This window comes from Trichomycterus rosablanca, chromosome 24 (genome assembly GCF_030014385.1).
Source record: "Trichomycterus rosablanca isolate fTriRos1 chromosome 24, fTriRos1.hap1, whole genome shotgun sequence".
NCBI lineage: Eukaryota > Metazoa > Chordata > Actinopteri > Siluriformes > Trichomycteridae > Trichomycterus > Trichomycterus rosablanca.
In genome coordinates, this window is record NC_086011.1 from 14,291,274 (window position 1) to 14,315,541 (window position 24,268).

The 24,268-nt window shown below is 43.3% G+C and overlaps 1 protein-coding gene across 2 annotated transcripts; it reads right to left on the minus strand.

Moving 5' to 3' along the window:
• Positions 1-404: 404 nt before the first annotated feature.
• Positions 405-24,000, minus strand: LOC134301460 (constitutive coactivator of PPAR-gamma-like protein 1 homolog). Of its 2 annotated transcripts, none has more exons than XM_062986154.1 (17): positions 23,248-24,000; positions 17,358-17,604; positions 17,187-17,269; positions 15,019-15,147; positions 14,849-14,939; positions 12,415-12,512; positions 11,076-11,272; positions 9,929-10,013; positions 9,636-9,842; positions 9,284-9,455; positions 7,392-7,641; positions 6,695-6,809; positions 5,962-6,171; positions 4,440-4,629; positions 3,912-4,053; positions 3,445-3,541; positions 405-2,281 (listed from the first exon to the last, which is right to left on the minus strand). In XM_062986154.1, exons 1-17 carry the CDS (start codon positions 23,719-23,721, stop codon positions 1,982-1,984), a joined length of 3,087 nt encoding a protein of 1,028 aa, XP_062842224.1. In that variant the 5' UTR covers positions 23,722-24,000; the 3' UTR covers positions 405-1,981. The 2 variants fall into 2 exon arrangements, with proteins under 2 accessions (XP_062842224.1, XP_062842223.1); XM_062986153.1 differs by having other exon boundaries at positions 12,415-12,515.
• Between the last annotated feature and the right edge of the window lie 268 nt (positions 24,001-24,268).

Genomic DNA, 24,268 nt, shown 5'->3' on the forward strand with positions numbered 1-24,268 from the left:
GCTAGGATGAGCAGCCACATGAACAACGATTGGCCTGTTGTTCAGATATGGGTGGGATTAAGCCGGATGGGGTCTCTCTCTCATAACTAATGCAATTATGATGGCTGATTGATGGTGCCTGGACAGAGATGAGAAAAGAGTGCTGTCAGGGTGTCTCTCCGTACACGACGCTGAGCTGCATTGCACTCGTCAAAGTGTAGGTGACCAGATGCATACGGCTGCTGCCCACGTGTCGGAGGGGGCGTGGGTTAGCTTCGTTCTCCTCAAAACAGAGCAGGGATCGGCATTGGTGGAGAGGAAGCATGACGCAATCGGGCAATTGGACACGCTAAAAAAGGGAGAAAATGCATAAATAAAAAAATTTTAATAGAAAAATGGGAAAAAAATCCACACAGACAGGAGAATTATACTAAAAGAATAAAGACTTTTATTAAGCATTGTAAGTTGCATTCAATTTCCTTCAATACTCCACACCACAAGCCATCCACAATCACTCAAAACCCGACAGTAGATCATTCTTTGACACCCCATGAGTTAGGAAAAAAAAAACTCCGATCAACTTACATTAAGGTAGCCTATTTAGTCTTGCGGGCAGGGGAATACACCATATTTCTGATCACTAATGTGCGATGAAAAGCATCAGGAGGAATTAGATGGAGAACGTGAAGTAATGATTCTTGTTCTGAAGTACATCAAACTCTGAAAACACTAAAGAAAACATCGAAACGATTCGGTTCTGCTTAGGCTAAACTCTCAAAATGGGAGGGTCATACTGCTTACATACTGCTTAATTATCTCCAGCTAAGAAAAGGATAGGGGGTGGGAGGGCTCGGGGGCAGGATCAGTCATTTGAAGACTGAAGCTTTTTCTCTTTTTGAGAGACGGTTGGCTAACGGACGCAGAAAACAGCAACAAAGTACATTAATGGAGATAATACAGAGCTGCATGAATATACCAGGGTTAACAATATTCAAAATGGCTAGATAACATCCGATATTTTCGAGTAAATGCAACAAAGGTCAATAATCACAAAAATTTAAAGGTTAGAGCAAATCAGTTACCAACAGTTAACACTTTTTATAGAACTATTACCGATTATTAGCCTTTTAAGATTTTGCAAATGGGCACAGTACTTGTAGAGATGGAAGAAAAAGGACAACATGCATAACTACGACACACAGTTTTGTTGTGTTTTTTTTTCTTCTTTTTTTAATTGTGAACCATGCAAAAAGTTGCTGAAACCGTCATACATCTACAACTGAGTCAAGAAACCACACTAATATCGATCATCGATGCATGGCAAAGTCCTGACAAAGCAAACAACCGGTTTTTGTCATTAGATTATTTGCGTTTTCTCGATTCACGCTTCGCCGCCGCGACTAGTGCGACGCAGTTCGTAAGAACCTAAGCTGCTAAATTTCCCAAACGATTCTGCACAATTTGAGCTCAAGTAAACCCACAGCGATGGCCCAGGCGAATTTTATTCCTGTTGTGAGTTTTACTCAAACGAAAAAAATAAGCATTTACTGACACAACACAAATTCAGTTACAATGGCAAATATATATGGTGCCAGCTACTGGTAGCATCTCAACCTAGGAGTACTAAGTTCGCCAAATGAAAGGTTTCGGCTTCGATTTAATTAAGACGAAGTAAAATAAAATGTCTGCCTAACCAGTTTGAGACGTCATTATCGGTGAGAAGGGAGTACGCTTAACTCCGGATAGTATTGGTAATATGCTTTAATGAACTGGTATACCTCAGTTCATTATGCCATTCTGAGAAATAATGAATCGATCGTAAGTATTTATAATTTGAACTTACTGACATCACAGAGGGATTTCGAAACAATTCATACAGTAGCTCCTCGTTTAGCGCTTTTCAGTGAGGAATTAAATTGTACACCAACTGTAGGCTTTCCATCTTTCCAGATTTTCCTTAATCCTGAACCTTCCACCCATCACCCTCTCTATAAAAATAGGTTTACTCTTCTGTTTTTAAGACGGAGGCGCTCAGAGCTTCGTCTCTGTGCCGCTCTCCGTCTGTACTTAGTGCATTTAAATGTGGATTCATATTGCACATTTTGGAGTCGTTGCTGAAGGCACTTTCAGGTTGGTTAGCAGCCTTGTCTTCTGCCTTGCTCCCGTCGGGCTCCTCGGACTCTTTGCCCTCCACCCCGTTCTCGGCCACGACGGACCCCGCGGGCGGCGGTTGGCCCTCCGCCTTGGGCTTCTTCCGTTCTTTGCCTAGGTCGGTGGCAGAGGCAGTATATGCAGGTTTAATCTGGGTGAAGGAAAAAAAAAAGGTTGGTTCATTTTTAATGCAGTAATTTAATATGATAAAAAGTGTCCATTTATCTATTGCATTAGTGATCGAAGCCACATGGAGGAAAATCTCACTGGCTGAGAAAAGCTGCAGGCTAGCCGACCACTCCTTTTTTTCTATTTATTTATGCACTGTCTTCCCTGTCGCCCTCGGCTTGCTCAATAGAGGTTTTTGGTCTGTTGGTCCTGGATTCTGTTTGTTTGTTTGTTTATTAGGATTTTAACGTCATGTTTTACACTTTGGTTACATTCATGACAGGAACGGTAGTTACACAAGGTTCATCACATCTCAAGGTTATATCAAACACAGTCATGGACAATTTTATATCTTCAATTCACCTCACTTGCATGTCTTTGGACTGTGGTAGGAAACCGGAGCCCCCGGAGTAAACCCACGCGGACACGGGGAGAACATGCAAACTCAAGACAGAAAGGACCCGGACTGCCCCACCCGGGGATCGAACCCAGGACCTTCTTGCTGTGAGGCGTCAGTGCTACCCACTTAGCCCGTCCTGGATTCTGTAAAGTTGCTTTGAGACAATGTTCATTGTAAAAAGAGCTACATAAATACATTTGACTTGACTTGTTCTCCCGATTTAGCGTAGTCAATTTGTCCTCCGCTGCTGGGGGATCCCTGATTGCATTCGAGGAGAATATATTGCTCCTCACGCTTCCTCCGACCCGTACGCAGTCCTAGCGGGCGCCTTCTTTTCACCTGTGCTTTCTGCACAGGCGCCTCTATCTGCAAACCAGGGTGTTAACCCCACCCACTTAATCCAGACATCCCACCCAGCAGACACGATGGCCAATTATTGGCTTCTATGCTGCTATATGGTGCTGGTGTGCTATTGGAATATCCCGCTGCACCACCTGGGCGCCTAGCTGGCCACTTCTTTACACCAGGATTATTTCTTTTTCATATTCCACTGCCGCTCCTGTTGGCGCCAAAGCCAGCAGAAGTTGCAACATGGTTTGAACAGGCCAGTGGCACTGCTGAGACTCGAATCCAATACTTTAACATTAGGCACTGTGTTATGAACATGTGCCAACAACAGAGGTGAACAAGTAATGAATCCAAAGTGGACAGGAAAGAGAGAAAATAACAGAAAATGTAAAACTAACCTGGTGTGATCCCAGATTTTTGTATCCTCGGCCATTAAATTTGGCTCCTCGACCGAAGGTCCGTATAAGAGGGGTTGAAATCACGCCTCTTGGTCGTCTATACAAAGGCAAGAATGGTTTCAATTCACCAAAATAAACAATTGCATGAAAATTCTATTTGTGTAGAGCAGGATTGCACAAACCCAGTCCAGTAATACCCCAACATCATTCATAATTAAATAATGAATTCTAGCCCAACATTATTCATGTTGTTGAGACTTCCTCTGGAAATGTGAAGCCCAATTTTCATGCCATAGAAGCCAGGATTTTCCTTCTTTAACACACCTACTTAACCTGATACTTAACCTGAAATGACTAAATTATGCTGCACTACAGCCCTGCGAAACTAAACACGTGCAGCACTCTTGCAGAACAATGTACAAGTGCATCATTTACTTTCAAGTATTCACTTAAATACTCAGACTTACCCTCCTCTTGGTCCTCCGACTGACACCACCTGGATGGGAAAACCACCCCGACCTCTGCCACGCCGAGTGCCTGCCCAATGCCCCACAACCGTGCCGGCTATCTCAAGCTTACCCCCCTGGGATGGGATTGGTTGGAGTCCCGCTGTGAGAACCACACACAATTTCGTGAATATCAGAACTGCGCTCCATTACTTTGTATAACTTTGCAAGAACCTGTTTGGATTAATATGTTTGAATGTAGATGTTGGGTGAAGCTTCAGACAAGCTCAAATGCGAGTCTTGTATCACCGTTTGCTGATCATGTGTTGCTATTGGAATTGAGACCACGTCTATTAGCTTAGTAAGATGGTAAGCTTACATAGCATGATGGCTCCAGAAGAAGAGAACAGAACGACAGTTTGCACATCATGGTATGGGTATCCTCTTGGTTCTTGGGTGCCAGTAGGGGTGCGGATAATAATATGCTATCTGTGCAACACTACTAAATAGTAATGAACGTACATACAGATATGTACCAAAAGTACCTACCCGGCATGGCCCTGCCTCGTCCCGGAGGAGGAGGCATGGGTGGAGGAGGGTAAAAAGGATTGCTGGGTGGGTAGAAAGGCATAGCGTGAGGAGGTGGAGGCAGAAACGGGAGAGGATGAGGAGGACGAGAGAAGTTCAAACCCTCCATGATACTCTGCCGCATCTTTTCCAGCTTTGTAACCAGCTCAGCCTATAGACGAGAGAGAAGGTGTTTAAGTTCAGCTAGTTCGGGTAAATTATGGCAAATACAGACCTGGACAAGTTATAGCGTGTTGGCACACTTATCTAATTGTGTGCTGCACAAGATTTTAAAATGCTATAACAAATTATGCAGCACAGCAAATAGCAATAAAAGAAAAGAAGTATACAGACCCTTGCCTGTTTGTGCAATTAATAGTGTTGTGGAGTAGATTAGGAATGGATTTAATTGCCATTGTACCATTAATCTACACTTAATGACCCACAAGCACAAAGTAAAAACATGCAATAACCCTAGAAAATCTCTTATTTACAAAAGTATTTGAACTCCTTGCTTGTGGTCAGGTTCATCCGGTTTGGTGTAATTCTGTCTAGAACATTACAGCATTAAGCAGATGCTTTCAGCTAAGTGATTTTCAATAGTGCATAAGTGTCAACCTAGCAGTGGAGGGGCTTGAATCAGCGACCTTCTGATTACCTGTCCATCTAATCAACTGCAGAGCTATAATGTGTTACATAAACACCACCCAGAGATTCAAGGTGTGTTGGAACATGGTGAACGGCTGAGAGAGAAGATCATTCCATGGCATCAAAAGGACAATGGGTATGGGATGATTTCCAAGACCTTCAACAATCCTAGAGAGACAACTGGGAGTACTGTCCAGAAGTTCCAAACTTAGTGAAGCAGCAATTTTATCCAGAGGTCTTAACAATCTGATCATGACGGCAAAGAAAAAACCTCCGTGTTACTGCAAAAGACCTACAGGATGACCTGATGAAGGCTCAGACCTGATGAAGGGATCAGATAATCCCTTACAAACCAAGGACTTGACGTCTGGACTCTTGACCAAGAGGCACAGACAGGGGGTAACTGAACCATGATAGAAAAAATCTGGATAGGCCTGAAGAGTTCTAGAACCTGGAACTGTTTGGCCATTTGGATGGGACGTCTGGCGTAAGAAAGGTGATGCTTATGACCAGAAGAATACTAATCCCACAGTCAGGCAAGAAGCTGATCAATGATGTGGGGAAGCTTTCCAGCTGCAGGAACTGGCAATTTTGACCATGTGACTGGCATCATGGATTTACAGAAATACCAAGGCATTTTAAGGAGGAATGTTCTGGCTTCTGTAGTGAAATTGAACCTTGGTGATAGCTGGACTTCCCCAGCAAGACGAGAAGAATGGAGTGATCTTAGCACTTATCAGAATCATTATTAGAGAAATACTTAGACTGAGGGTTGAATAATAGTGCACATGTACATTTGTCAAGAGAACTACATGTTTTTCATTTAAACACGGTAATTAATTAGATGTACTCATACCTGACCATCACAGAGGTCAAGGAGCGGGACTTTTTCTCTCGTGGCGGAAATCAGCTTGCTTTGCAGCAGCTTGCCGTCATAGTACATCCACGGGCAGCAGTGCTCCCAGGGGATCGGTTGTCCACATGCGTCGTTGGCCAACAGCGCCATATCTACGCCGCTCATGAAGAGAGCTGCCAGCTGCACTCCACGTGCATCCAGGTTCTCAATCTGTAAAGATGACACAAAGAGTATTAATCGGAAGTAAAAAGTAAACTAATGAGACAACAAAGCAAGAGGCGGGGCTGCAAAAGCAAGCGGGGAAAGCGGGGGGGGCACAAAACCAGCGAGACAAACTTACAGAGCCAGCCAAGCAGCACATCGACTACAGAGCTACAAATACATGGCAACAGATATGCAACACAGCGAGCGTGAAGGGTGGAATAAGTGAACAGGTTTATCAGATTCAGATTTGGTGCAAAGATCACAGGTAAATCCACCCCACACACACCATCACCCACACCGCATGAGTCAGAATAAAAGCAACATCTTTTCCTACTAAGCTAGCAATTCAGCAAAAGCAATAAAAATGTGGAGTGTCCTGGGAAAGCGACATTCTGCTCTGAGCTGAAGGTGCAATTCCCTTTCATTCCAAACAAAGCAGCTATGTTAAATAGCACTAATATGGTGATGGTTAATAAGTGATGGTTAGTGTTTTCCCAGGACATTCCCAATTCAGTCGCCACACAATCACCTTCAGTTCCTGCAGCTGGTCAGGCTCATAAAGTTTAGGAGAAAGTGCTTGGGCTAGGAAAGCATCGAGTTCGTTACGACGTAAAATTCGTACTCCCGGCCATTGTAACATGAACCTGAAGTGAAACACAAAGGCATGAAATACAACAGCAACAATACAGCAAAAAAAATCATCAAAAAACTGAACAGGGGTGAGTAATATTTATTTCTTTATTATTTATTCATTAGGATTTATTAGGATTTTGTGAAACATGAGACATTGGGTGTGACTTTGGAGAAATTGTGAGAACTTCCATAATTAGTGTCACGTTCTTGTAACATCCTAAGGAGACGCTGGCTAAGCTGTGCTATCCATCAGTCAGGCACCTATACTGACATGATAAACTATGTCTTTCTAGTGAGTGTTTGAATGGGTGTCTTCATTGCTGCAGCAATTGCGGCCTCTGCTGGCTGGTCAAAGGCGCTGCACAGAGACGATGAATAATGGAGTGCAGTGCCTGACTCTGTACGCGGTACTGCTCTCTGCAAGAACCCATCTCTGACTGGAGAAAAGAAGCGGTTGGCAAAAAAAGCTAGCATGGTGGGGTACATTATGTAAATCTTAAGTAATTAAACCAGTACACAAACAGATCCTTGAAACGTTTTTTTTTTTTTTTTTTTTTTTTTTTTTTTTTTTTTAAGTGTGTGAGCTCTCTTACCGGAGTACACAGCAGAGCACCATGAGAGGAGTGGGCACGTTGGCAGGGTTCAGCATGGCTGGCGTGTCGGACCTCATGCAGGCCAGGAAAGCCCTCATGCGCCGGTTCTTGTCCTCCACGGCCTTGCCCAGCCAGAGCTTCTTCAGGTTGGGGCAGGTCCACTCACGAAATGCCAAGCCCTCTACCAGCTCGGGCGTGTGTGGGGATTTGCCCTTGTAAGCCGCCCACTCTTTTATAATGACGGGATGGTCTGTGGTTAAACGGATATAAGGTTGAATTCTTGCGGCTGCTGGTGAATAATGACGTTCGTTTTTTAGCATTGTGCCGAGGACGTTTAACAATGCTTATCAGGTTATAGTTATAATAGTAGGTAGATGTTATTCAAAACATTCATAATGGATGTATAGCAATTAATGCAGAAGCACCTTTAAAATAAAGACAGAAATTACGTTTATCCTATCAGAAGCACTATTTAATCATCGTGTTGGCTGCTCCAATATTTATGGGTCACTACAGCAGATCTGGTTTGGCACAGCTTTTATGCAGGTTGCCCCTCCGGCTTTATCCCTCCTTATTTATCCGGGCTTGGGACCAGTGCACCTCCCAATGGCTAGGGTGTTCGCCCTTTCATGGATGCTAATACATCAGGTCAATTTAAATGGTTGCAGATACAAGTGGGTGGTCAAACATCCATAACTATCGAGGTTTTGCATTACAGAGTGGAACAACAATGTAAAGAACAACAAAAATGTTGCATTCACATACTAATACAGGTTACCACACAGCAAAAACCCATCTCCGCCCTCCCTAATCCCCAACTGGACAACCCCCAGGTACAGACACAACTGTGGGAGACACGTAAACTCCACAGAGAAAGAACCCGGACCGCACCACCTAGGGACCGAACCCAGGATCTTCATGCTGTGAGGGGACAGTGCTACCCACTGAGCCACCATGCCACCCCCCAGGTATAAATAAATAATTAGATCAAATGTAATAATAATAATAAAACGAAATGTAATTGCTTATACATAAGTCTGCTACTATCATTGAAATACTGTACATAGTTCAAGGTATCTCTGGGGGCGGCACGGTGGCTAAGTGGGTAGCACTGTCGCCTCACAGGTGGGGCGGTCCGGGTCCTTTCTGTGCGGAGTTTGCGTGTTCTCCCAGTGTCCGCGTGGGTTTCCTCCGGGTGCTCCGGTTTCCTCCCACAGTCCAAAAACATGCAGCCAGGATGATTGGAGACACTGAATTGTCCTATAGATACATAGGCGCTAGGATGCATAAACCAGTGCATCGTAGTGCCGGTCCCAAGCCCGGATAAATAGGGAGGGTTGTGTCAGGAAGGGCATCCGGCGTAAAAAAAAAAAACTGTGCCAAATCAATAATGCGGATCACGATCTGCCGGCGACCCCTAACGGGAGCAGCCGAGGAAATAAGAGAGATTTCAAGGTATGTCTGGAATGTCAAGGGAAGTGATGTTAGAGGAAAACCTCCCAAGTAAGAATTACACCCAAATGGTTCTAATTCTGCACCAGATTGTTTCTATATAAAGAAATTTGTGCAATGGTTATATGTGGGTGGGATGTCGTGTTTTCATTTAAGCAAAATTAGACGCATAGCCTAATATTTCAAAAACAGTTCAAATATATACTAGCCTCTTATGAACCCTGTTACGCCTCCAATAAAGCAGTGCACAGAGACATGCAAGCTAAACATCATGGGATCCTACCCAACCAACCAGCCTGCCACTCTTCATTAAAGCACCCATTAAACAGAGAGCATCAGAGAGACATCTGTCAGTGTCAGATTTAATCTGTCTTATATGAATGGCTGGTGTCTGATGAAATAAGTACATCTGCATATGCATGTCTAATGATGCTACTTACACTCAGGGAGGCGGTTTCTCCTCATGGCAAGCCTCTCTGCTCTCTTCTTGGCTTCTGCCTGGCTGAAGAGGACGCCGTAAACAAATTGGCGGATTGGCCGGTACAGCTGCACGGCGGACGGCAGCTCCTTGTTACCTTCGTCTTCGATGGTGACCAATAATTTAATCTCTCCCTGCAAGAGGGAAATCAATGGAAAAAAAGTCTAAATATTTATCATGTAACACATCCTAACAGTAAATACCTAAGAGCATTTTTGGAGGGATTCTCCCTCCTTTACCTCCCTGTCTAGTCATTTCCAATACCTGATTGTGAATCCGTCCACCACTCACACATTCGCATCCCTGGTACAAACCTTGGTGAGGATGTGGTAGATGTAAGGGTGCATAAGTCCCTTCTTGTGTCTGTGTTCGGCTACCCGCAGCACCTCGGGTGGCACCATGGGCAGAGGTGGTGTGGTGATGTCCATGTGGTTTCTGGTTGGCATTGACAGCAAAGACGGTATATGGGCGTTGACCCCAAGGTGGCCTTGGCCCACAGGGGAGGTCACAGAAGTGTCAAACTAAAGGGACAAAAAGGTGATGAATAAGATGATGAGCCTGTAATATATATAAGCTGTTATAAATACAATGAAAGCATGTCACTTACTTTATTTTGGTCCTCCAAGTTGCCTTCTGGGGTGCTGTCGGTCTGATCTTTCGGCTTGTCCCATACCTTATGGTCACTTACATGACTAAAAATGAAAAAGCCCAATGCAAAATGATTACAATCCTTAGAATAAATAATATGTAGCCCAATAAAATGGCTATGTAGTTGTGTATGGCTATCTCTGGCTTAATGATGTCATGAATGTTCAATATTTCTGGTCAAATGAGACATGTAATCACAAAGCTACAGAATAAAGTGAATTTTAATTATAACTGAGTCTCTGTTTTCTAAGAACTTCATAATAAACGTTGAATATTATGCATAGGGAAAAATTATGACCAAAGCAAAAGAAATCACAGAAAGCCAATAACATTGATAACCTTGGAAATTTTTGACAGGCAAAACCAGATAAATCCAAGCCTCAGTGATCCGGGATCCGAATCTCAATGGTGATATGGGCCAGTCAAGCTTCTACATGGACATGATTGGCTAATGTGCCAATAAGGGAGGAGTTTGATGAGGGGGAGTAATCATTTCAGCAGTGAAATGAGTGAATCAGCCTAGCCATTGGGAGGTACACTTGTCAGTTCGTTTTTAGGTCTGGTCTTAAGCCCGATTTAACCTAGGAGGGTTGCATTAGGAAGGACAAGTGCCATGTCTGATATGTGGACCAGCTCAACTGTGGTGACACTTAAATTTGGGAGCAGCCAAAAAAATTTAGTTGGCTCACAGTGATGTACCATAGGATCAGACCTCATTTTTAACTCAATATTATTCAATCAGCCTCAAAACACCACCACATGTGCCATTTATGCACTCAGGAAAAGTACAATAGGCCAGCTGATATGTTCATAAAGTAATCAGACATGAAAAACTTAGCACTTGAAGCATCGTTTAAGATAGCAATGGCTTGTTTTATCATTTAGTGAGGTAACGGACCCATGGGGAGCATTTGTAGAGGGTCTGTACGCCTTCGTTTTATATGTTTAGAATATGAGACGTATGAGAAGTGAAACGCCCTTCATTGTCTAATGCAAGGTCACGCTCTTTGTCTGTCAGAGGAACATGCTGAGGTGACCACTGAGAGTTAAAGAGGTTAACTAAGCTATTTAAGCAGCAGTCATTTTCATACTTGTTGGGTACTCACTTGGCAGTGGGGCCTGCGTTCTCCTCGTTCTCGGATGAAGAGGAAGTGGACGAGGCATTGAAGAAGGCCGTCTCAGTGTGGTTGGGAGATGCCCTCTCGTACAGAGGCGTATGCTGCTTGCCTTCGTTTGGAATGTTACTGAAGCTGTTCTGATCCGGGAGCCCTTTAGCCGCAGGTCCAGAGGAGTTCTGCTGGCCCTGAGGATAGATTTTTTTTAAAAATCAGTCATGTTATAGAGATACTTCAAAAATCTGATCATGCTATTAATTCAGCACGTCTACATGCATTTTAATAATCTGATAACAGAAAGTCACATTAGAAAGTAATTTTGCTATTAGTGACACCAGCACTTTCTAATGAACTAGCTTGTAAACAATTAAGATATGAGCCGTGCTTGATGGTGGCATGTAATACATGTGGTCCGTCTCCAGCCTGCCTCTTATTATTCACACTAAGGCCAGGTTTCCAGATCACATACTGAATACTAGCAGTGTGTTATTTACTGTTACTACTTAGTACTATAGTAAAGGATTTAGGACTAGTGATGCCAAAATTTAGCCAATTTATTTGAACCAATAACCGACAAGCTTCTAGAGTCCCACCCAAATATAAAACACATCACCGAGTTTCAACGCAGGCGCTTGGGAGGTGTAGCTTGGTCAGACATGCTACATACAGACATGATTGGCTATGTATTGGCGTTCAACTGCTTGCGATGGATTGGTGTCCCATCCGGGGTATGTTAATTAAACGGGACCCACCGCGACCCTATCTAGGATCAAATATCCACATCATTTCTGTAAGCGAATAGTTACGCAGGTCAGTGAGTGTAGAGTTTAACATGCAGTCCGACTCCATACCAACGCAAAACGCCTTTAGGCTGTGATTTTTAACATAACATTAGGTCCATCATTTATGATTTAAATAATATAAAAGCATTAAAAAGGTTTTCTGTTTTGAGTTAGAGCTGCAGCTTTCAATAATGGTGGGTAAGGGTGAATTTCAATTCCACGCTTTTAATTAGAATCAAGTGTCAGTTGTTGAAAATGAATGGAAATAAGATTTTTAACCGACTACATTAACCAAACCGTGACTTCTTATCAGTTATTGGTTAACCATTGAAATCCCCATTTAGGAACCAGCCTAAAAAAAGCTGTAGAAACCTGTATGAAACCCCAGAGTGCATACACAAGTGTGCAAAACCTGATTACTGTGCTAAAATGCAGGAGGCCTGAATTTCTTAAAATCTGATACATGAACCGTATTGGTAAGATATAATCAGACAACTAAATCATACAGGTAAAAAGCAGGAAAGAGGTGCTAACGGTTTGGCACTTACCCCAGGCTGCAGCGGGAGCGAGGGCTGTGGAATGTTGGACATCTGTGGGGGTGCGCAAACTGACACAACTGCATGGGCTCCGGGTCGCTTTGGTTTGGCTGCTGGTACACAGATTAAGAAGAGTTGGTTAAAACACATGTTGTTTTGGTTTCCAGTGTAAAGGTAGAAACTCTGCTTACCACCTTATACCAACTACACTAATAATGTCAGAGAGAGCTTTAAATACAGACTGCATCTTTTGCATCATTATAATAAGCATGTTTAGTCAGTGCTTGTAATGAACCGTTCCCTACTGGCTACTGTTGGATGGCCAGTTCGCTAGGGCTGAGATCTGGGGTTTGAATCTCAATGGTGCTACTGGCCGGTCGGGTGTCTACAGAGACATGAATGGCTATGTCTGAGGAGGGTGTGGCCGAACAGCCTAGCCATTGGGAGGTGCGCTCCCGAACCCTTCCAAGCAGAGTTGGTCCCAGTGGTGTCAGGATGCACATCCAGGGTGAAAACAGGTATAACAGTGGACCAAAATAATCCCTTGTCTTTTGACAACATCCTACTGTTCACGGGTAGGAGACTGGCTATTAATGTTAACTATTTGACCAAAATATTCAGCAAAGGTTGCCCTAAAGAACGCTACCAGGTAACACTCATATATCCTAGATGGTATATGAAATAGTGCTGTTCATAGGTCATACAGCAAATTTACAAGAATTAAGCTGGCTAGACACCTACAGACATGATTGGCTGGGTGTCTGTAAGGGGCGGGACAATAGCCGTCCTAATAAGGCCTCTGCTGGCTGCACAATGAGACAGGGATGACGGAGATCTGTGCGTGACCCCATAAGAACCCGCCATATGCAGGTGAAAAGATGCAGTCGGTACTGCACATGTGTCGGAGGGGGGGTGTGATGGTTGCGACTAAATGAAATGAATGCGTGTACCGCTGCAGTTTGTTCAAGTACCTTGCCCTCACACTAGCAACGTTCATGCAAGAGGCTTTTCAGAAGAAGCCTATTTGTATGCATGGGGCAAAGCAGCCATTCCAAAGTGCACAGAAGGTCTGCAGGCTAGTGGGGAAATGTTAGGACTGGAATATGGCTCAGAAAAACAGTGTCTATCTGTCCAACCTGGCTCCAGGCAAGCCGAAGCACCAAAACAACATCAGTTATGCAGAAACTAGACTGTTTAAAGAGACATAGAAAAATGACATGTACAAACACGGCTATAAAGCTTAAGTATCCTGCCAAAAGTATGTAGACACCCTTTTTAATAATCAATATTATTGCTTTGATATGCCTTAACTTTGTAACCAAAAGGTAAAGTCCCTTCTTTTTACAGCCTGGACAATAAGAGGTCCAAAAAGACATAGGGCCTGTCTGAAAACCTAGTAAGCTCTCTACATTGACAGCATTTTACCCCATCCTACATGCTGCAGAGAAGAAGGCTGTCTCAATTCTTAGATGCCTTCAAAGGCTGCCTACTGAGGTGCCTTAATTCTGACCGATAATCTGACTGAATGACAAAGGGAGCATCCGATGCTTCCTTAGTGGTGAAGGCAACCCCAGCATTCAGTGCGGCACAATTTTTCTCACAATAAATTATCATTAATTTTAAATATGCATAAAGGTGTACAGGTAGCCGACATGCTAGCAGGTTGTGCTGCCTCAGCCCATTGGATTGAATGGCCTGGGGCTAACTGTGTTAGCTTAGTAATTGAAAACTGCGGTGATGTAATCACTGTCTAAGTAGTGCGTCCAAATAATCTGCCTCATGAGTTTGTTTTCTTATTAGAATCCTCTACTTAGGGGCCGCTCAGGTGGCGCAGGGGTAAAAACACACGCTGGAACCAGAGCTGGATCTCGAATACATGGTATCGAATCTCTGTCAGCTCTGCCTGCCGGCTAAGGCGGAGTGGCCACGTGAACAACGATTGGCCTGTTGTTCAGATGGGCGGGACTAAGCTGATTGATGGCGCCTGCACAGAGATGAGAAAAGAGTGCTGTCAGGGTGTGTCTCTCCGTACACAACGCTGAGCTGCACTGCACTCGTCAAACTGTAGGTGATGAGATGCATACGGCATGCTGCACACGTGTCGGAGGGGGCGTGGGTTAGCTTCGTTCTCCTTAATCAGAGCAGGGATCGGCATTGGGGGAGAGGAAGCATGACGCAATCGGGCAATTGGACGCGCTAAAAAGGGGACAAAATGCATAAAGAATATATATATATATATATAAATCCTCTACTTAGGCAGCTGCCTAGGTTGGCAGTAGGTAGCAAGACAGCTCACTAGGTTTTCAGACAGACCCACAGTTCAATACGTTGGGTTTAGTGGCCGGCACAGAGCGCCTGACCTCAAATGCTCTTTTGATTAAGAGGGTATACAGGTGTCTGCATACTTCTGGCCATATAGTGTATAAAGTAATAATAGAGGGCTCACCTGTAGTGAAAGAGGACTGGAGGGGCTTACTAGCAGCTGAGTAATACTCCACCGCCTTCTTGAAGCGTTCGAGTTTGTCATCAGTCCTGGACTGAGCACATCAAGAAACGTTCATTTATTAAAGCTACAAAACAGTTGCAAAGAAGTGCAGCATGAACAGGACTGCTCACCTGAGGGTGCTTAAAAATGTCTCTAGCGACAGCTTCCAGGTCAGTAATGTTTTGCAAGCTGCGTACATAGTCCGCCACAGCCCTTATCACGACATCGCAGGGGGGAAGAACCAACTGATGGGCACGGACCTGCAGAAGACAAACTACCATGAGACCAGCATTTTTTCCAGTCTGCTTTTATAGTTGACTATATGCTTTGCTCCTGTTGATGCGTCTTTTAGTAATACCGAGGGGCACGGTTACAGAATTATGCCCTTCTGCAATGCCATTTATGGAGGAGCAATTGTTTCCGCATTAATTCCTCTTAACTGACAGTCACCTGTATCTTACTGAGAATTAATCAGCTCCAGGTGGAAGTGTTTATATTTATCATGGTTTCTTCCTTTCAGATTTGCCGGCTCCTCTGTTGGCAACCTGCTCTCTCTTAAGACCTTAACACAGTGGTGGGCAAACTACTGCCCGCGGGCCACATACGGTCCGTTTGGCTTTTTAATCCAGCCCGTCGAGTATTTAAAAAAACTGTCCTGAAGGCCACATTTATTTTGCCTTTTTCCTGCAATACGCTGCGTCTCAGTTGATTCCACTAGATGGCGCACTACAAGCACTACCGACCTTTGCTAAAGCTCACGGATTCGTCACGTTTGAATTGAATAAGGATGCAGGCATAATGAAAGAATCTGCAGCTTCACACGTCATTTATATTAATTCATGCCCCAATCTGCCCCTGTTTTAAACCTCAGTGTGGCCCTTGAGTCTAAAAGTTGGCCCACCCCTGCCTTAACACCAGACTCAATCCAGTCCGGCTTTCCGCTGGCGCAGTTGCCAGCACCATTTATATTTTCCTGAAAGGTCAGCTGGTTTTTGGAGCAGGCCCCACGTTTGGACCCACGCTGGGTCCGTGCTGAACCACTTGGTGGAGTGAAGTGCCAATCATTCAATGCCATCCCCATCTTCTTCTGGGTTTCGTATCTTTATTTTATCTTCCAAAGAACTTGGCTGTCATGAGCACCTGGACCAACTTGCCATATTGTGTCAACCAGTGTTCATTTCTGCACTATCCCTTTTCTATCCACTTTCTCCACTGCAAGCTGCTGATGTTTTTACACCTTCCATTTGCTACGTTCTTTGTTTCTGATATTTTGGCCACGCCTGTTAATTTCACACTTTTTTTGTGGTTGAGTATTGTTCTACCTTGGTTAAGCACCCTAAAGAAGTCATGATTTGATTAATGTTGCCTGTTAAAAATGTCATTTCAGTTAATTCAATAATTGACAATGACTTTGTCTGAGGCTGGGTGCATATTGCAGCTTCAATCAATGGCCACAATTAATCCTATTACAGAGCTAAAAAGTGACTACCAGCAATTCCAGGGGTTAGTAAACTAGGCTTGGTATCTATAATTCATTGTCATGTTTTACCCCCTTCTCCCTAATCCTGATCAGATGGGTCCAGCACCCCTGAAATCACTGGACAGGACGCCAATCCATCGAGGGTCTTCAATAGTACTGGTGGGGATTTGAACCCTGAATCTAAGGGGTAGTGGGCTAGTGTAATTTTACTGCTGTGCCTTGATATGAAGCTCAAGTTTAATTTCAAGTCACACCCCTTATTAAAAACTGCTTAATAGCACCTCATTTATGGTTGGTTAGGGGGAGCACAGTATGTGTAAAATCTGCTCCTGTGCTCCTTTATTTTTGCCATGCTTTTGACATTGCTGCCCAATAAAAGCCCAACAGGCTACTGAGAAACAACCACGAAGCACAAATGTGATATAACCGAGCTTGGCTCTCTTAATTGCTTTTCGTAGTAAACCTGTAAAGTCGTCCGTCAGCCGTGCCAACAAGGAAACGGCGAACAATCAGATGTAATTATTCCTTTTATTCTTGAATCCGTACATATCTAATTGCTTTTCCAGGGCTATTATGCACGCTGGAGTTTAGAGTTAAACGAGTTCAGGAGGCTGAAGTGATTTCACCCAGCCCTTCCAAGTTACCTCATTTCAATCCGGTCGTCAAGGAAACTAAACAGCCTGGCTTGCTACAGAGGGAGGCTAATGGGAGTGTAAATCTATCTTAATGCAAACAGCCGTGGGTGCACGCTGCTCACACACAAAAGCCATGAAAATAATAATTCAAAAAAAAAAAAAAAAAGGAAGAGGCTTACTGTACCTTCAGGGATGCTAAAGGGTGCTCTGGACCAAGTAAACTCCAATGAAAGGCGGCTAGGTCCTCATCAGGCAAAATGTGATTTCCTGCAAATAACACGTAATGCATTAGCACCGAGTACTACTATCTTATTAAAATAAACAGCACGATAAGATTCTAAACTACAGGTTATACCCAAGAGTGAAGCAAAAATGACAAAGCGACTGGGACTGAGATCCAGATGCTTGGCCACTTCGTGCATCAGATACTGGCTGGTGGTGAGGCTCTTGCCATTGCGGCTGAGTTTCAGAGCCTGGGCGCTGAAGTAGTATTGGATGTTGCACAGAGCATAGTCAGAATCATAAGCCACTAATCCATGAAACCCGTTCTCTCTGTATAAAGAAATGACTTCTTGGTGATGATCTTCGATGCTCTGCACAACCTAGGGAACGAAACAAATCAACACTGGATTACAGACATGTACTTGTTCGAGATGTCCCAAATATTAAACCATGATATACACTCAGGAAATAAAATTGACAGTGGTAGTGGCTCTTGTTGCATATGGGGAATAAAAAGGGGCAATGAACTAGAATGCCACTGTCAAAATGCCACTTATGCACGCTCAGACAAAACTATAAACACTTGACTTGATATTTTGCACATCTGATTATGTTGTGGATTTGATTTTGAATGGATACAGATAGCATTTTTACAGATCAAGCTGGACCCTCGAATGCATCACTGCAGGGTGTCCAAGGTCACAAGTTCAAACCTTAGCAATGCTACCGACCTGGCCAGACATCCAACTGGCACAATCGGTTTATTTGTTTCAATGTATCTAACCCTTATGGCAGATCCTCTTAGCTCCGCCAAGTGATCTAAAGAGAAAAACTTAGTATTCATTTTTTATTGTTACAATAATAAACAACTACTAAAGAAGTACTACATATTAAAATCCCAAACAACAAAGCTGTGTTGTGTCTGACTGCATGCTGAACTATTTGAATTCTTTGGATGTTTTGCATGACACGTCACTCTAATGGTACTGCTTATAATAGAATAACTGATTTATTTTATCAGGAAAGATTTTTCACATACTGAAGTTTGCTATAGAGTTTTATATTCTGAATGCTGAAATAGTTCAGCCTTAGAAATATATTACTGCCATGCTCACTTGGTTAAGCTGTTTTTCATTAAATAAAGCATGAAGACTTGATTTGAAACCGATGTGTTTTTGCTTGTTGATCGGTTAAAAGAAATTGGCCATATTTACATACCCAATCGGGATAAATCAGTATCACAAAGCGACTCTGGACAGCATTACTTAAAATGACAAGATTAGTAGAGACCTATCCCCATACTGGGGCATAAAGCAAAATATACAAATCATGTTTGTTGAGAAATAACAATACACATATTAAAACATGCAGAGTAACAGAATTACAACTGCAGCAGGTTCATTTGATAGGGGACTCTCCTGACAGTAGGCGCGCAGATTTCAGCATGACACCAGTTATAACTACTTATTGCTCCTACAGCATTGTATGCATTCTTTACACATTTGAGTGTGGATAAATAGAATAGAACAGTTTATTAGTGGACAGAGATTTTTATGCAGTAGATATAAAAGGCTACACATCCCTGTGACAATACCAGGTTTTGTAATGTCTTATTGTACAATAATACAATACAATACATTACAATAATGTGGTTGGGGTAGGATTCTATCAGCATGGCACATCTTGACACATTGCAAGGGTGTCTCTTGTGCAATGCCTTTGTAGGCTGAATTGCTATCAGTGCAAAGATTTTTAAAGTGTTATGCTTGTAGTAAGCTTCTAAGTGAGACTTGGGGCTTTGGGTTTGTTTATACATGCAGCTAAGTAACTATGGCAAAAGCCATACAGAAATGAGTGAGTGAGTGAGTGTGAGTGTGAGTGTGTGTGTGTGTGTGTGTGAGAGAGAGAGAGAGCAAGAGGAGCAGTGAACAAGCACCAAGTCTAAGTTTTACCCATTCTGAAATGATTAGAAACCATTAAATGTGCTACCATGTTTTGCACAATCACAGTAAAAATAAGGGCTGCCACCACTAACTGACAAAACTGATTATCAAACTGGCAAACTGGTATATTGTTTAGTCTATACAAACATGGCAAAATATGAAACTGCTGATGAATTGACTTGGCCATGCTAAAGTGCAAACCAAATCCCAGATTCACTCTTGTTTACCTACAGTAATTACCACTGGGTATTATGTTTAGTTCCACTTTTTAGTCTTCGTATTCCATCAGATAACGCCTGTTATTTTGGCCCAAGATTTGTATGAGAACTCAATGGGTTAAAATCAGGTAAACACAGTCTCATAGGAATAATTCATCTACATGAGGAACATTCTCTTCAAAACAGAACCCCATGCTCCAATGCCATAAAGCCAAGTGTGTTTACAGGGTTCATTTTATTCAAGTTTTGTATAATTTTATTCATGTCCTGTGTTAAACAAGTCATTTAGAAGAGTAAGACTGTGCACAACAGTACAATCATTTCAATGCAAAACTGCAATAAACGTATACTGTAGTGACATAGATAGTTAATAACAGGGCAGTTTGTGTTATAATGGAATATAATAAAAGAAAATATCATATGTATTATGTCAAACAGTTAAAACACATATTGAAAGTAACTGTTTTCCTATTGGCATCATTAAAAAGGTAAAATATTAATGCAGTTTGAGTTTGTTAAAACATATTTGACAGGGGATACATTCTAGGGTTCTGCAACTATATACAGTGTATCACAAAAGTGAGTACACCCCTCACATTTCTGCAAATATTTTATTATATCTTTTCATGGGACAACACTATAGAAATAAAACTTGGATATAACTTAGAGTAGTCAGTGTACAACTTGTATAGCAGTGTAGATTTACTGTCTTCTGAAAATAACTCAACACACAGCCATTAATGTCTAAATGGCTGGCAACATAAGTGAGTACACCCCACAGTGAACATGTCCAAATTGTGCCCAAAGTGTCAATATTTTGTGTGACCACCATTATTATCCAGCACTGCCTTAACCCTCCTGGGCATGGAATTCACCAGAGCTGCACAGGTTGCTACTGGAATCCTCTTCCACTCCTCCATGATGACATCACGGAGCTGGTGGATGTTAGACACCTTGAACTCCTCCACCTTCCACTTGAGGATGCGCCACAGGTGCTCAATTGGGTTTAGTCCATCACCTTTACCTTCAGCTTCCTCAGCAAGGCAGTTGTCATCTTGGAGGTTGTGTTTGGGGTCATTATCCTGTTGGAAAACTGCCATGAGGCCCAGTTTTCGAAGGGAGGGGATCATGCTCTGTTTCAGAATGTCACAGTACATGTTGGAATTCATGTTTCCCTCAATGAACTGCAGCTCCCCAGTGCCAGCAACACTCATGCAGCCCAAGACCATGATGCTACCACCACCATGCTTGACTGTAGGCAAGATACAGTTGTCTTGGTACTTCTCACCAGGGCGCCGCCACACATGCTGGACACCATCTGAGCCAAACAAGTTTATCTTGGTCTCGTCAGACCACAGGGCATTCCAGTAATCCATGTTCTTGGACTGCTTGTCTTCAGCAAACTGTTTGCGGGCTTTCTTGTGCGTCAGCTTCCTTCTGGGATGACGACCATGCAGACCGAGTTGATGCAGTGTGCGGCGTATGGTCTGAGCACTGACAGGCTGACCTCCCACGTCTTCAACCTCTGCAGCAATGCTGGCAGCACTCATGTGTCTATTTTTTAAAGCCAACCTCTGGATATGACGCCGAACACGTGGACTCAACTTCTTTGGTCGACCCTGGCGAAGCCTGTTCCGAGTGGAACCTGTCCTGGAAAACCGCTGTATGACCTTGGCCACCATGCTGTAGCTCAGTTTCAGGGTGTTAGCAATCTTCTTATAGCCCAGGCCATCTTTGTGGAGAGCAACAATTCTATTTCTCACATCCTCAGAGAGTTCTTTGCCATGAGGTGCCATGTTGAATATCCAGTGGCCAGTATGAGAGAATTGTACCCAAAACACCAAATTTAACAGCCCTGCTCCCCATTTACACCTGGGACCTTGACACATGACACCAGGGAGGGACAACGACACATTTGGGCACAATTTGGACATGTTCACTGTGGGGTGTACTCACTTATGTTGCCAGCTATTTAGACATTAATGGCTGTGTGTTGAGTTATTTTCAGAAGACAGTAAATCTACACTGCTATACAAGCTGTACACTGACTACTCTAAGTTATATCCAAGTTTCATGTCTATAGTGTTGTCCCATGAAAAGATATAATGAAATATTTGCAGAAATGTGAGGGGTGTACTCACTTTTGTGATACACTGTATATCTATTTCCTCGGCTGCTCCCGCATTATTGATTTGGCACAGTTTTTACGCCGTATGGCCTTCCTGACACAACCCTCCCTATTTGTCCGGGCTTGGGACCAGCACTACGATGCACTGGTTTATGCATCCTAGTGCCTAGATACCTATAGGACAATTCAGTGTCTCCAATTAGCCTGGCTGCATGTTTTTGGACTGTGGGGGGAAACCGGAGCACCCGGAGGAAACCCACGCGGACACGGGGAGAACATGCAAACTGCACACAGAAAGGACCTGGACCGCCCCACCTGGGGATCGAACCCAGGACCTTCTTGCTGTGGTGCTACCACTCTAGGGTTCTGCAGTAATTTTACCAAATTTAGGTTTTCCATTACAAACACCCACATTTTCCTTGCTGTTAGACAGGTACATTTATGTTGGTAAAAATATGTCTGAATGTTGTAAATACTCAAGGAAAGTGTCAAAGCACCTATAGTCGGTTTTATGCTAAACATTCTGCTGTTTGAAGAGGAAAAAATTTGTTAATTTTGTTCTAGAAAAAGAAAGCATGCTGATGATATTATTATTTATTTATACGTATTTATACGTACATTTTAGCATGGCTCTGACTCTAAACAAGGCCTGTGAATCCAAGCTAAATGTTTGCGGCCTGCGTACTAAGTCACATACTACCATACTAAATAGTATGTCCAAATACTAACCCTATAATGTGTGATGTAGCAATCTCGCATACTACATAGTACATTAGAATAAAGATTGAAACACAGGCCCCGGCCCAGCTGACTTAGCTGTAGAGTACAGTTTTTGACAGTTGCAATAATATGGCGATGAATATTTCATCCAGTATGTTTATATCGAATATATTTATACAATAACACTCATATCATCGAAATATTATATTATGACAAACGTTTATCCATATAAATCCGTTTAAACATGGACCGCTCGAAAGAAGCTGTGCAGCTAAGCTAGTAGCACGAATAGCTGCTAAAATGCTAATTGTTGCTACATTAGCTGGACAACTAGGTAATGTTACTGAGGAATTAGTTTTGCATATTTAGTTGCAAATTTGATTGTTAAACCTGATTTGTTTTGTAAAATTACTACTTCTATTTAAAAGAGAGCAAAATGTGCTGACAAGTGGTTTCTTAGCACAATGAAATGATTTGACACTTGAGTAACCGGCTTAATATTTAATTTTTCATAATGGCGAATGAAAGAATAATACAAGTAATACAAGTTTTTAATTTTAATAGGGCAATGAAATGCCATTAAATTTGGCCGACTAGGTCGAATGTTGTCATAAATACTAATAATTTTGGTTTGGTGAAAAATGCTATTATGATAACATTGTGGCTCTGGATTATTGATGATAAGAGATTGGTAATAAATTGGCTTTAGTTGGTTTACTGTGCATTTTATATTACAGACATAATAGCGACTGATACTTTTATAACAGTTGATAGATCGAAGTAAAAAACAGCAAGATAGGACATTTGTCCAAGTACATTATCATGCGATCATGTAATGTTTATGACAGGCCCTGTCATTAGATCTCGCAAACCTTAAAGCTACACAAAATCGGAGGCGCACCTGAAGGCAGCACACTCTACGCTTGTATCATGCTATGCCAAGCGGTGACAAGGAAAATGGCAAGTGGCACGAACTTAGCCAGCTACCCAACAGTTAGCCAATAAGCTACTCACTCCGATCCGGAATCTGAGGAGTGCCAGGCGGATGCAGTGCGCCATACAGACAGGTGGCAGGAACCAGACTTTAGGCGGAGGGGTCCCCTTGTTCTGGACGTGGCTGATGATCTGCTGGGCGGTCTGCCTGTCGTTGACCTGCCGCTTCACCCACTCGTGCAGGCGGCCTTTCTCAAAGGAGCCATTAAAGCACACGAGCAGCTCGATGTTCCCGTTGAAGCAGGCCTTAGCCAGGGCAGCCAGGTAGCCCAGCATGTGATTCCACTGGCCGCCGCCGACCCAGTCGGTGTAGAAGCCTCCATAGAGCCGGTGCAGGCAGTTCTCGGCGTCCACCAGCAGACGCAGCGGGCCCTGAGGCGGCCTCTGCCTGCCACCTCCCACCAGACTCCCCCGCGCCAGCTTCTGCAGCTCCACCGGCACTACCGAGCTCTGGCAGTGCTTCTCGATGTACTCCTGAAAGCCCTGGACACCCATCGCTCCTGTCTTCAGGGGGGGGGAAATGACACAAAAATAAAAACTAGGGTTGTTAAGTTATCGACGAACCGAGATGCGGGCAGCCACCGTCACTCCCACGTCTAGGTTAAAATCCTGGTACAAATACTGCCAGAGATGGAGCTGATGAATTCCAAATTAATCAAGTTATCAGAAATGCATTTGTTTATTATTTTTTGGTGAGTTGTGGGGGTATTTGGGTCATGGCCGCTGGGCGCCATGTGCAATCTTATGGAGCCATGTCTGTGGTCTGTAGCGCTGTGTGTGTGTGGAAGCTGAGCGCAGAGGAAAGGACAGTGCACTGCCGTGACGTCACACAGGGCGGAGCCTGGATTCATCCCGAATTTGCCCTGATGAACTACATAGGTGCACTACTGTTGATTTTAACACACTATCTTTGCAGCCTATATAGTGCCCTCTTTGCCCATTGAGAATGTATTTGGGATTCAACCTCACGTCAGTGTAACAAGCATATTCAGACCATGGTTCATAACTATAACTGCTTAAATGTACAGTTCATTTTAAATTC

Bases quoted from the DNA above. Each gene is read 5' to 3' on its own strand.
- LOC134301460 (XM_062986153.1), bottom strand. From the start codon at position 23,721: ATGGGTGTCCAGGGCTTTCAGGAGTACATCGAGAAGCACTGCCAGAGC. The intron at 15,148-17,186 runs GTACAGTAAGCC...TGTCTTCTGCAG, and splicing joins ACCCTTTAGCATCCCTGAAG to GTCCGTGCCCATCAGTTGGT. The intron at 9,843-9,928 runs GTAAGTGACATG...TTGTCCCTTTAG, and splicing joins ACTTGGAGGACCAAAATAAA to TTTGACACTTCTGTGACCTC.